This window comes from Melanotaenia boesemani, chromosome 19 (genome assembly GCF_017639745.1).
Source record: "Melanotaenia boesemani isolate fMelBoe1 chromosome 19, fMelBoe1.pri, whole genome shotgun sequence".
NCBI lineage: Eukaryota > Metazoa > Chordata > Actinopteri > Atheriniformes > Melanotaeniidae > Melanotaenia > Melanotaenia boesemani.
Window position 1 is genome coordinate 26,363,966 of NC_055700.1, and position 14,555 is coordinate 26,378,520.

General features: G+C 38.4%; 1 protein-coding gene across 7 annotated transcripts in view; it reads right to left on the reverse strand.

Moving 5' to 3' along the window:
* Window positions 1–6,565: 6,565 nt before the first annotated feature.
* LOC121629940 (transcription factor 4-like) overlaps window positions 6,566–14,555 on the reverse strand; it is a 261,687-nt gene continuing 253,697 nt past the window's right edge. For all 7 annotated transcript variants that reach the window (XM_041969878.1, XM_041969880.1, XM_041969877.1 and 4 more), the window contains one exon: window positions 6,566–12,681. In XM_041969878.1, coding sequence (XP_041825812.1) covers window positions 12,633–12,681 — 49 coding nt within the window. In that variant the 3' untranslated portion in view covers window positions 6,566–12,632. The remainder of the gene's footprint in view (window positions 12,682–14,555) is intronic.

The window sequence follows — 14,555 nt, forward strand, 5'->3', positions numbered from 1 at the left end:
GGACAACATCCACCAGTCCCCCGTTATCCTAATGACTCTGCTACGTTCAGGTAAACAAAACATTTTCACAGTCTGGGGGAGCAGGTTTAAAATGCTCCAAACACAGTGGAAAAACTTTCACATGAACAGCTGCAGAGACCTGGGCAGTGTTTATAAAGGGAGGTGGGGATTGAGGTCTGAGGACCATCTTATAGCGTTTATTGGGGTCTTCTTCTTTTTTTTCTTTTTTTTTTACCATGCTGTAGAAAAGGTTATTGTTTTACCTCATTGGTCTGGGAAAACCCAGGACACACTGGAGGCTAGCCTGGGAATGCCTTGGGAGCTGGAAGAAGTGGTAGGGGGAGAGAGAATGGATGGATGGATGGATGGATGGATGGATGGATGGATGGATGGATGCATGCATGGATGGATGGATGGATGGATGGATGGATGGATGCATGCATGGATGGATGGATGGATGGATGGATGGATGGATGGATGCATGCATGGATGGATGGATGGATGGATGGATGGATGGATGCATGGATGGATGGATGCATGGATGCATGGATGGATGGATGCATGGATGGATGGATGGATGGATGGATGGATGCATGCATGGATGGATGGATGGATGGATGGATGGATGGATGCATGGATGGATGGATGGATGGATGCATGCATGGATGGATGGATGCATGCATGGATGGATGGATGCATGGATGGATGGATGGATGGATGGATGGATGGATGCATGCATGGATGGATGGATGGATGGATGGATGGATGGATGGATGGATGCATGGATGGATGGATGGATGGATGCATGCATGGATGGATGGATGGATGGATGGATGGATGCATGGATGGATGGATGGATGGATGCATGCATGGATGGAGGGATGGATGGATGGATGGATGGATGGATGGATGGATGCATGGAGGGATGGATGGATGGATGGATGCATGGATGGATGGATGCATGGAGGGATGGATGGATGGATGGATGGATGGATGGATGGATGGATGGATGGATGGTGATTGCAGAAGAAACTGTGTTGTTGATTGGTTGGGTTAGATGAAGACTTTTGAACGACGGCCTAGAGCAGGATCCTTGAACCTGGACCTTGTAGGAGCTGATCACCTGCAGGTTTTAGAAGTTTCACTGGTACAACAGACCTGATTCAGATTCAGAAAAGCTCTGCCAATGACCTGTTCATTTGACTCAGGTGTGTACTTCGCAATGCCAACATGGGCAGGTGTGGCGTTACAGGTTTGGCTCACACCAGAAACATCTCGTCACGGTTAGTGCATGACATGCAAAGCAGGGAGCTGGACGTTCTGCAAAAAGATAAAGGTTTCTTCTTTTCCCTTTTCTGTGTTTGTGTGTATTTATATATATTTATTATGTTATTGCTTGATAAACAAAAGAAAAACATCTAAATTTATCTTCTCCACCTCACTGAAAGTGTCTGAATGGCACAGAATTTTTTACAAACACTTAGCCCTACACTTTATTTAATGTTGGTAAAATAAATAAATAAATATCACAAAATAGAGTTTTGTGGGAAAAAACAATGTTAAGAAGAGCTGGTTAATTATTTCTGAAAAGAGACCCTCTCATTCTTCATTTCACAGGATTTTATTCTGTGATTGTGTTAACTAATATCTAAATGATGTTAACTAGTTTCCCTCCAGCAGCAGGTAAACTGACGTCAGACCTGAACGCTTGTGGGCACAAACATAAAAACACCTTAGTGAGTCAAAATAAAACGTCACCATGTGCTGAAAAGGCAGTTTATTACCCAGACAGTCAGCTCAGGAGGCATTCCCTTCAGCTGAGCAAACCGCTGAATAACACACTGGTCGAGTCTGTTCTAGTTACAGCAGGCTGGTAATATAAAGCTTGGAAACAGAAGCATCATAGTCACTTCTATCTATTCATTTATTTAAAAGAAAATAAAAAATAGTAAATTAAGAATAAATAAAATGTCACACTGAAAAACACAACAGGAAGTAGCATAAAAACAAGACTTTCAGATATAATTACCAGTTACTGCAACCAATTGATGATTCGAGCCATAATCCAGTCAGTTTAACTTTAATTTAACAGCAGAAATATATATTTTTTCCAATTTTCTGGCATCATTATCTCATCCAGAATGAGGGTAGCAATGCCAGGATGTAACACGTTGGTGCCCACTGGTCAGCATCTTCAGGTCTCACTGCACTGCAAGGACACTGCAGCTGTAGAAAACCCATACTGGGAGAATAAATAGAGCCCAGTAGCTCTGAAAGAAGTAATTTTTTAACTTTCTGTCTTGTGTACACAATGGGAATGCCTTAGCCTAGCCTTTACCTAGCCTTAGCTAGCCTAGCCTAAAGCAATGTTTGCCAAATCTGATACTGATCAAGGGAAAACCTAAAACATACAGGAGTTATTCTTGTTCTGTCCAAAGAGGGGGAAAAAAACATACGTTTATCTATCACCTCTACCATTCACTGATTACCTTTTTTACAATTGTCAACAAACCTGCAAATCTGCAACAGCGAAGCATTCAGTTCTGCAGCAGTTTCAGGTTCTGATAGCATCGATAGCAACACAACACCTGGGTGTTCCTGCTCATGTTGACTGATGAAGCTGAGCTCAGGGGTTTAAGAGAGAAAACGAGGTTTTTTTTCCTTTGCAGAAAAACACATTTATTGACCATAAGCTCATTAGCATACATAACCATCAAAATCTGATAAGTGGGACTAATCTGATGAATCTACACGAGGCATCCTGGAGGCAGGATTTATTAAGTGATACAGATTCCACTTACATTCACTTCTTCTCAAAGCTTCACATTTACTTGAACAGCTTATGTTTGTTGATAACTGGACAAGTTTGATGGTCGGCGTCCATCTTTCAACGGCAGCTGGATAATCAGTTTGACAGGCACCCTCCCAAAAAACAGATATGATGGAAACAGCACATTTATTGCAACAGAACGCGAAGATGAACCCCATTAAACCAGTAGAAAATGGAAACCCACCAGCAATGAATGACCAACTGTTGAGTGGGAGCAGAAATCTCTGCTGATCTGTAACAAAATTAACATCAAAAATAATATTAACAGAAACAGCAAATGTCAGGATGAAAAACGTAAGTAAATTGGAAATTAAGCCGAAAAGACAAGGAACGGGAATATGTAGAAAATAATAAATACTCCCTAAAAATCTCCAGCAAAAAATATTTAGCAATGAGATACTTTGTTTTTGTATGTTTTTCTTATTTCTTAGAGTTGTTTTAAATCTGTAGTCATCTGGGATCTTCTGTCTCTGAGGCCTCCCACGTCATGCAGAACCCACATGGCTTAAATTAAACGTGTTTCAGTCCAATAAAACCAGACATTCTTGTCTCTAACCTGTGGCTTCAGGGTTTTTTTTAATGGGCATTTTATTTGTTCTTGACTTTTCACTCTTTTTGGAATTAAAATAAAATAAAATATTTTCTTCCTGGTCGTGGAACAGTGGACCAGCTCTACACCCTCTTCAGACTCTTGGAGGGGACATGGGAGTTTGCTCAACCAGTCTACATGTGCTTTGAGGACTTGGAGAAGGCGTTCGACCATGTCCCCGGGGACTCCTGTTGGGGGGTGCTCCGGGAGTATGGAGTGCCGGACCAGCTTGTATAAGCTGTCCGGTCCCTGTACAACCGGTGTCAGAGCTTGGTCTGCATTGCTGGCAGTAAATCAGAATCTATCCAGTAAGGGTTGGACTCCGCCAAGGCTGTCCTCTGTCACCGATTCTGTTCATAATCTGTCTCCGGCTCGGGAGACCCTGCCTGGACCTCGGGGGGGCTTGGTCGCCCTGGGCATGCCATCGGGGTTAGGCTGATCCGATGTTGGGCAGGTACCCTTGGGATTACAATGTGTCCGAAGGGACAAAGGGATGAGTAGGGGGAAGGGAGGCGGCGGGGGTCCTGGTGGGCCGTTGGGGGGGTTGGGGCTCATGGGGGGTGGAGTCTGCTCTCCTTCTTGCTCTCTCCCCTCGCGCTGGGGGCTCCTTCGGGGTGGGTTGGGGAGCTGGTCCCCTGGTGTGGTGGCATGGGCTGCCGGGGGCAGGTGGGCGTCCGGGGGTACTGGTGCGTTGGGCTCTTGGCCAGGCCGGGCCTTTGCCCTTCTGCTTTCCAGGAATGTTACATCTTTAGGGAACTGTTTGTTCTTTCTGTAACATACCTGAAGTCCAACAGAGCTTAGAGGTCTGTTCTGAGTCAGAGCACATCGTCCAAACACATTGAGCAAATTAATTATAGCTGATTATTTACTATAAAACGGAAAGTTGCTGATCAATATAATAACTTTAATGCACATTATTAGATTTAGTAAGAGACAGATACGGAACAGAGGGGGAAGATGTCAGCAGAGATGACATGAATACATGATTATTCTGACGGTCACTTTTCAGTAATAATTTACTGGCATGGTCATCATAAACCGGTCAGATAAAAACACTGACATTTTATTTCTATGATCTAATCAATAAACTAATAATATGGATTTTATAGCCTGATGGATTTACAGCTGCTTGTCCTAATAGCCCTTAAACTAATTGATTACGACATCAAATGTTACTTCATTAAACAGCTGATTTGATGTTTTGGTTTTAATTAATTTTAATGCTTAACTCATGAGGTTCTTATGCTACAAAACCTACAAAACTGAGCATAATTCAGTAAGAATAACTACTGACTGAAGAAGGGTGTTTGGGAAGCATCTCCTCTCTTATAGAACATCACGGCTGAAGTTACATCTGCAGACATGATCTTCAAAGAAATGAGACCAAAGTTTGATTCATTCGTTCACTTGTTCACCCGTTCATTTGTTCATTTATTCATTCATTTTCATACTCGTCTCATGCTGTTCAGAAGATAATCAGACTTCAGTCTCTCTTTTTATTTATTTACTTTTTTGTAATCCTCATAATGTAAAACTTTCAAATTGAACTGCTGTTTATTTTCCTCATGACTCCGAATATTGAAGGACATTAAAAAGTCTGATAATTAAATAAAAAAAAAAAAACTTTAGCTTTTCCTGCTAAACCCACTTTGAAAAAATACAGAAAGCCAACAAAATTAATCTCTGAATTAATTTTATCTTTTATTTCTCGAATTAATCTTATATTTATGACTTCAAAGTCACAACTGTTACTCAGATCTCATTTTTATCCCATAATGATCTTTATCTCAATTATGAATTTAAATTTCATAATTATGATGTTGAGTCTTCATTTGGACTTATCACAGTTTTGATTCTCACTAAATTACATTAAATCTAACAACTTAGATTTATTGAATCATTCTGATTTCAAATAAAATAATAATGGAATAAATTCTGACTTAAAATATATTTATGATTTTTCTTAAACCAATAATTTTTACTTTGAATACTTATAATTATGACTTTTTATCTAATGATTATGACTTTAAATCTAAAAGTTATGAATGTAAACCTCCAGTGACTGTAAACATAATTATTATTTCTTTGAACTCAAAATAATCAATTTTGTTCTAATAATTCAGGATTTTGTAAAATTCTGACATTAAACTGAAAATTACGATTTTAAATATCATTTAGATTTTTTTATCCAATAATTTGTTCTTTAAATCTCATAAATGTGGCTTTTCACATAAATATTAATTTAATCTAATTTTAACCTTAAATATAAAAACATTGATCCAATATTTTTGGTTTTAAATCTCATCAATATGACGGCTCTTCCCATCATGATCTTTGTCTCTGATAAATCTCAAAATTATGACTTTTTAAAATAATATTTAAGGCTTTAAATCTTATAATTATTAATTCAGTCTCAGTTAAGATTTTAAAACTCATAATTCTGACCTCAAATGTAATATTCATGATTTTTTAACTTAAAATTCAGTTTAAATCTCTTAAGTTTAATTTCTTATCCAATAATCTTTACTTTAAATCTTATAATTATCTTATAAAAAATGTTAGAACTCAGATGTAATTGTTATGACTTTAAAAAAAATCTACTTATTACTTAAAATCTAAAAATGATCCATTTAAATCTCATATCTGTGAATGTAAATGTAAAAATTTTAAATCTCATAATTATGATTGTTTATCCCATAATCACGATCTTTGTCTCAGTTAATAAAGTTAATATGATTTCATATCTTATTTTTTACTAAAATTGTAATAATGATGACTAAAATTCTGATTATAATCTCGTAACTATGACTCTAATCTCTGAAATTTGACTGTAAATCTCTTATGTTTGAATCCCAATTATTGTTTTCTATCTTAAAATTATGACTCACTTTGACTGTAAATCTCACCATCATGACTGAGATGAGTAATCATGACTTTCTGTCTCACAATTGTGAGATATTGTGTGAAAATATTTAATTTACAAAAGGCAGAAATAAGCTTTAATAATAGAGAAAAACAGCCTGACATGCTTAGACTCAGACTTTCTGATGTGCTGTGCTACCGATGATTGTGAGCACCTGACTCTTCATTTAGGTTTGAAATTGTGAGATAAATGAATTTGTTGGGAAATGAAAAGGACAGCAGTGGCCATTTTGAATTCAACTCATTATTGCAGTTAAACTGGTACAGAGTAACAGATTACAAAGCTCATGGCACAGTCACTGAAAAAGAGAAATGAGGTGGTGTATGTACAACAAGGAGGAGAAAGAAAAGTAGTTAACATTTTGGCTAATAGAAACACCAGGGGTAACATAAAAATGAGGATACTGTAATTCGGGAGATGACTTGATTATACAACAAAGAAAACATGAAATTAAACATTAAAAAAATAACGTTACTTAGAAATACATTTAGCACTTACACTGACAGATTCAATCCTAGTGTTTGACCTAGGTCCGAGTCAGAGCAGCTTTTCCTTTTGACAAAAAGCTCAATTTTAATGGCAAACACTAAAAACATGACTGAAACTGCCAAGCACACGATCAGATTTCTTTTTGGGGAAACAGCTGAAGAGATTGTTTGCGGACGACCTGCTCCTTTATATTAGTGACACTCCAATCTTTTCCAAAATGTTCATATATTAATCTTAAATCAGGTGCTAAGAATTCGTCATCAACATTTACACCCCATCTTGAAAAACATCAATGTGCGGGTGTTGGAAACGACCCACAGCCACCAGGGGGCGCCAAGGTGAATTACACTCTTTGGATTCCACAGTGAAGAATTACTCATCATTTATCTAAATTTTGTTACACCATCCTAAAACAGAAGTTGTTACCACAAATATTTATATATTGTAACAAATTTTAGCATTAAAAATGGAAGTGATCCTTCAAACAAAAAAAAAAATTTTTTTTTTTGTTTTGTTTCTTTTTTTGGTGAAAATCTAAATAAATCTTCCAGATGGAGCAAAGTAATGGCTAACGTCGGCCCTGATACAAGTGATGCTTGGTGCAAGCTAAGACAACAGTTTGACTTACACTTCAGATGGTCGGCAACCAAAACCACTAACACTACTGAGCACCACCCATCAAAACTAAAAAGTTGGCACCTGGCTACTGAAACCAGACAAATACAACTTTACCAAAAATCAAAACAGGTTCATCATCATGATCATTGTGTCTCACTGGCAAATCTTCACCCCACAGAAAAATAATGGCTGATGACTATTTACACGAATCTCTGCAAAACAAAAACTAAACATGGTAATGTTATGGTGCATTGCAAAAATTAAACAAACATGTATTTTTTGTCTAATTCCTTCCTCAAATTCTCAGAAACGTCCCCCATAGGTATAAACAGAATAATGAAAAAACAAAAAAAAGAAAGAACTTTTTTTAAGATTTTTTTTACCTTATTACATTTTCAATGTGACACATATTTTTCAACACACACTGAAAATTACGGTTTCATCTTTTAAGAAATAAAAAAAGCAGAAATAAACAAACAAAACAAAACAAAATAAAAAAAAAACAATACAACATATTTCTAAAACACAAAGTAACAACAGTCTACATGTAAAAATATAACTTTTACATACACAATTTTAAAATAATGGTAAAGTTTGCCATTTTGTTGCATACAATTTACAAATGTCTGTGTTGAATGGAGCCCGATGGCTTCTCCAGGTCCCGTTATGTCCTGTGTGGGGTGCCGTACTGGTCAGAGGGTGTCGTCATGGCAACAACAAAGAATACAAGAGAGTCAGCTGAAAATTTTTATAACACTGAGGAGCCTCGCCGTCGTCCACCAGTTCAGTCTTCTGACAAAAATCGCTCCTCCCCGAGCAAACACTTCTTTTTGCAACTGATAATAAAAAATAACAGAGACGGCACCCTCGTTATATACTGTATATATTTTTGTACATTTATATATAGATCGATTTATTCAAATAGACTCTTTTCCAGTTTCCGTGCCTTCCTGTTGAATGGTTTTGGGGTTTTAACCACTTCAAAATGGCTGCCGACAGTGCTGTCAGATAGCAAATTGTGTTGTTCCATTTCTTTCTTTTTTCTTTTTTTTTAAATTTTTTTCTTTTTTTTCCATTTTCATTGTTTGACATGTAAACCAGAACAGACAAAAAAAAAGTAATAAGAGAAAAAGATTCTTTAAAAAAGAGCGAGAGGAGAAAAAAAAAGAAAGAAAATTTGCTTTACAACATACGACCACACACTTAGTACTGAAGACTACACTGGCTTACGGACAAGCCGATCAAATATTGATAAAAGGCTGATAAGCTATAATACAAGAAGAGACGCATTGTTCACCATGGAAACAGGGTTGGGGCTTGGAACTGGAAAGCGGGGTTGGGGGATTGGAGGATTTTTGAGGTTAGGGATGGGGAGGATTTGGACAGGAGGGGGGCTAGTCTTGCTAAATCAAGCATCTGTCCCATCAGCTTGGAGCCAGAACAAGCTGTCTACTTACATATAAGTGTACAGTACATTAAATACAGTTTACTTTTTTTTTTTTTTTTATCCAAAAAATACTTTTTTTTCCTTTTTAGCTTTTTTTAAATTCCCAGGTCTGGTAAAAAACCTGACTGCATAGAACCTAACGACTAAGAACAGGTTTCCCTAAGCTTGCATCCTATTAAAAGACCAGGTAAATGTCCTCCTCTGGCAACTCGAATGATATGAACTCTAAAAAGGCACATTGGTAGAAGTGTGAATGTTCAAATTGCATCTGTGGGAGCGCTTCGGTGGGGGCGTGAGGCTAGGGAGAGGGTGAGGCCAGGGCTCTGGTTCAGGGCTCGTAAGGCTCATGTTGGTACCAGTACAAGGAGTTTAAACAAAGGTCTGGACTGAGAGGGATTCAGAGTGAGTTGATTGGAGGGATTTCAGATTGACACCAGACAAGATAGATGTTTTGAAGATACAGATGAAGTTTTCTTCTTGAAATATTTGTTTCTGATTTCCGTGGTCAACCTACTGGGATGGTATAATGGTCAACCACGGACCAAAGGTGGTACAAACACAGCATGCTCATCAGTTCAGAGTCTAAACAGGAACATTACACTACAGCTGTTTGGGCATTTAATCAACCATGATCCTACAAGATGATTCAATCGGCTTCAATCGATCCATTACAAAAAACCAAATGAGACGTAGTCATGTCGAGTGTCAACTCAAAGCCCCCCTCATCAATGATAGTATGTCGGCAAGGGAGAGGTCTGAGGTTGGAGTTGGAGGTTGATGGTTATGATCAGCCGGATGTTAGACCACACAAAATAAAGTAACTTTGGGGTACAAAGGATTGCCACTGGGGTGGTACCTTTAAAGGTATTGCGGTTTTTGTACTTTCAACAGTGGGTACTTATTTGTACTCTTGCAGTTTATAACAAAAAAAAAACAACACAAAACAAAAACATATAAAAAAACCTAAATTTTACCCCTGGGGGCCGTCTTATACCTCAATTAATAAACCAAACATTAATAAATAAAACTAATTTCACAACTGAATCTAGATGAGAAACTCTCCTCACCCAAAAACATCACCAAAAAACCTAATTTAATTATCTGATGGCAAAATGGAGTCCAACCTGGTATTAGGAAGGTGGACTTAATAAAACGACTGGTCAGTGTATAGCTTGTGTGTTCTGTTACATAAAAATGTTATTATTATTAACAAACTAGCAAAAGTAGGGCAAAGAATCTACTGTTGATCACATATCAGTATTTAAGGGATATTCCTTTAACTGAAACAAAGTGTGGTTGTGAGTCCGAGTTCTCCGTTTGGAGAATCAATACATTGTCAGCTGTGCGAGCTAAAGCTAAAAGCTAACCAGAAAAGTGAATCTTTTTCATCCCAAAAACATGCCAACCTAAAATATGAAGGGAAGCAGATTTAAACGCTGCGTTACTTCTGCATCAGAAAGCTGCATTAACCGGGTTCATGTAACACAGCTCATGTTACGAGTTTGCAACACAAACCATGGCTGTCTGCAATCTATTACAACTTCCTGTGGTTCTTAAAGTAGCCCTATGTAACTTTCTGACCTTAAACTATGTGCTTGTGGCTTGTTTTCATGGCACAGTGACTTTTATCCTGAACATTCATGGAGCTGTTGTTGCCGTGCAGCGTCAAAGGCTGAAAAACTGTATTTCACAACTTCTTTTTCTGGGATGCTGCATCACTTTACAGCAGTATGTTGCTGTATGGATATCAACACACTGTTTTGAACCCACACTGTGGCTGCCTTTTCAAAGAAACCTAAGAGGACATTATCGGAGGAAGAAAGGAAAAGAAAGACAGTAAAGGACAGAGCAAGAGATATGACAAGAGTCTACATCAGACTTTTACTGGGTGGAGAGATCCCAGAGAAGAGACAGGATGAAGATGGATGCTGAATTAGCCGTCATGAATAAATCTGCCAAAATTCAGTAGTGTTGCTTTACAATTGGGAAACATACGACCCTAACCACAACCATCAGGCAGCTATCTGATGCAGAAGTGACGCAGCACATCATTTACTATTTATAACTTTGAAGTGGGTACCAACATAAACTTGCAGTTTGTATCTTATAAAGACCAGTATTGTACTTCTGAGGACATCTTGTAGCCTAACTGAACAATACTAGTCTTTATAAGGTACAAACTGCAAGGGTACAAATGAGTACCCACTGTTGAGTACGACAGCAGTACATTTGAGGGAACCATCCCAGTGACAATCCTTTGTACCCCGAAAGGTACTTTATTTTCCGAGAGTGCAGGAAATCAAAACAATGCTTTAACGACTTCTACTTGCCCCCTAGGATAGATAACCCTCCTCCCTTACCCTGAAGATTGTTCCCTAGGTTTCCCTCTGCAGTGTCATCATCATCATCATCAGTTAGGATTTTGTTTTGATTCCTTTGAGCATTCAAGTAGCACGATTCAGGGAATGTACTGAACCTGGTAAGTCCAGATCAGTCCAGATCCGATCCAAATCCCAATCAATCAATCTTTCTGGTCTGAAACTTTCTGCTGTATGTACACTCGTATTACCTTCATCTTCTATCACTTTAACACCCTCGTCCCTCTGAAGTCAAATGCTGATTGGCTGATGTTTGATTCAATGATTGATTATTTAACAACTCTTTTCCTCCCATTAGATGCCGTACACACAGGCTACTGATGTCTGAGCCTTTTATCGTACTTGTATTCACGCTATGAAGACGTGAGATCACAAGTTCTGCTGAGTGAAGAGTTGATGTGGCTAACAGCATGAAGCACTAATAAAGATGCAAACTTCACGGTTCAGATTTCTTTTACGACAATCTAAATGTTTGCACTTTAGCAGGGAATGCACTAGAAGAGGAGAGCGAGCTATTCCTTTCTCGTCTAACACCTGCTCCTCTCTGCAACGCCTATGATAGTCAAGCAATTGTGAAGTTTTTAATTCACATCACTCTGTAGTTCAAGCACATCGGAGAAGCATTAAGGCTTCCTAATGTTTTCCTCGTAGCAGTTTGTACTTGAAAAAACACAGAGTGTCTAAGTGTGGGGCCTTCCTGGAGTTTTCTTGTTGCTTTTTTCTAGTTTTTGTCTGCTTTCGTGTGCATCTGTCTGACTTTGCATCCAAGAGGGGATCAGGCACAGCTTCATCCACAGTGTGGCGTTAGATTGCCGTTCAGTCAGAGACGCGCTGAGGCTGCAGTCTACAGCTGCGCAATGCTGCTTTAAAAAAAGAAATCTCTTTAAACACTTTGTGATATGTTTTGTTCCATTCTTCACATCCCTCCCCAACCCCGACCTTCCTCACTGCCCGCGTCAAGTTGCACTTTTTAAACAAGTCTTTTTTTTCAACTTTTTTCTGTCTCTCTATATATATCTACTATATATATTTATATAGAACCTTTTTGTTCTTTAAAACTGGGAATGCTGATAAATCATGTGGTACAAGGACAGTTTCTTGGGTGATGTGATTCCGTTGCTGCCACTTCATAGCAGCCATTTTTAACATCTCCGCAAACAAAGCATCCAGTTCGCTTCGGCTAGAGATGCAAAAAAAAAGAAAAAAAAAAAGACAAAGAGCAGTTCCCGACAGATGGAGGAGGAGGAGGCGACGTGTGAGAGATGGAGGCTGATCGGATTGGTCAGGCCGATAATTCCAGAGAAGTAGAAGTGGTCAGGCTGGGTTTGATCGATTGCCAGGTTGTCATGGAAACGCCATCAGAGGAAGTGGTCACTCATCATTTTGATGAACTCTGGCACCTTGGACCTGAAGAAAGAACAAAAATGAGGTTGGAAGGAAAGATTCGGAGGGAAAGTTGAACACTTAAATGCAAAGAAGAAGAAGACTTTAAATTAAATAAATTACTACACATGGACAAACATTACATAATTTTCTTCACTGAAAAGGTGCAACAGATAAGAAACGTGGTTTTTGTTGCTTCTTATCAGAGACCTTTTAACCAGCTCCTCCATCCAACATGCAAACACAAAAACAACATAACTGCAGAGAACAGGAACAATGTTCATTACACAGCAGTGACAAACGCTCACAGTCACACATTTAAAATCACACTTACTGCCAATCTGTTGTTAAAATGTACCCAGACCAGACAAACTAACTCATGTTCTCAGCTTCTGTTTTCAGCTTGAACATCATCGGCTCGACCCATTTTATCCTTCAGGAGCTCATAGATGATTCATTTAGATGAACAGGAAAGTTTGACCTATTTTACATTCAGTCGTCATGCTGTCTGTGGAAGTTTTAACCATTTGTCTCATATTAAGGCCTTTATACACACTCTTTTGGTCTCTTTTGTCTTTTCTGTTAAAGACTATTCCAACTAAGAAGATTCAAACGGAGGCCCAAAAGACATCTGATTAAATGTTAATTAATAAGAAGTTGGGACTATTGAGTTAGGACGATTGTATTAGTTTATCTTTTTTACTTTGATCCATCTTTGACTTCTGTTCAAATATTCTAAAAAGTATGAAAGAGAAATAGTCTTCTATTATTTTGGTAACGTAAAAAATTTACATATTTAAAGTTTAACTCTGTGGTCTAGGCTATAATTAGCCATTTTTGACTACTTTTGATTTTAACTATATTTTCAGCTTTAAAACAGTTTAACTGCTTTGTTTGGCACAACCTCATATATACAACCAGGTGTCCGCATAAGATGCCCCATATATCACTAGTTCTACTCCAAAAAACAAATCCTGTCCACTAAAAGAAAGAGAGGACACCACAGGGCTAAAGTGTCCTATGATATACAAACAGTAATTTCAGAGGTTTAAGTGATTCAACATCCTACATTGCTGCTGTGGGAAATACTTGTCGGATTGGTAGGCTGTCTCATTTTATGAATGGTAAGCGGACTTCGAAGTGTGCAGACTACATAGGACAGTCTGTAGCCTGCACACTTCGAAGTGTGCTGACCCGGAATTGAGACACAATTTTTTTGATTGGTTGATGTGGTGCACTTTCCTTCGAATCAGTGTTTTTTTTTTTATCATTTCTTCCTGTACCATGTCAGGTCTGTCAACATAATTTAAAAACTGGTTTATACTTTAAAGTCCACCTGGATGCCTTTTACCAAAGCAACATACAGTGGGTAGGCAGTACCTGGAACGCTGAACGCTGGACTCCCACATGGGAGACAGATGCTCTGCCAACTAAGCTAACCAGCCGTTTTTCTTTAAGGAAAAATGGCTAGTAGAAGTTCTACTTCTTATTGGCTGGTGACTCTTCCAACCATATTAGCTGCTGATCAAAAAAGTACAATTAGAACCCCGTCATCAAGGTGAAATGACGCATGGCCCACTGTCATCATCTGATGTCTGCTGTGACTGTGATGGGAATTTGTGCCAGTTGATTGTTGATTTCCACCTCAGATTAATGGTTCATTTACTTCTCTAATTAGTGATATTAGCATGACAGCTGTGGAGCTTTAAGTTTGTGCATCCTTGTAAAAGCACCTGTAGCTCGCATGCTTAGCTTTGCAAAGATCCTCCAGGTGCTGATATTTTATCTCCTTAGTTTTCTGAGAAACCATTGAAGCTAACTGTACCGTCTTTCCAGCTCCAACTGTGTGCATGCTCTTCATCACACACACTCGTCACTCGTCTCTGCAAAATATTTTT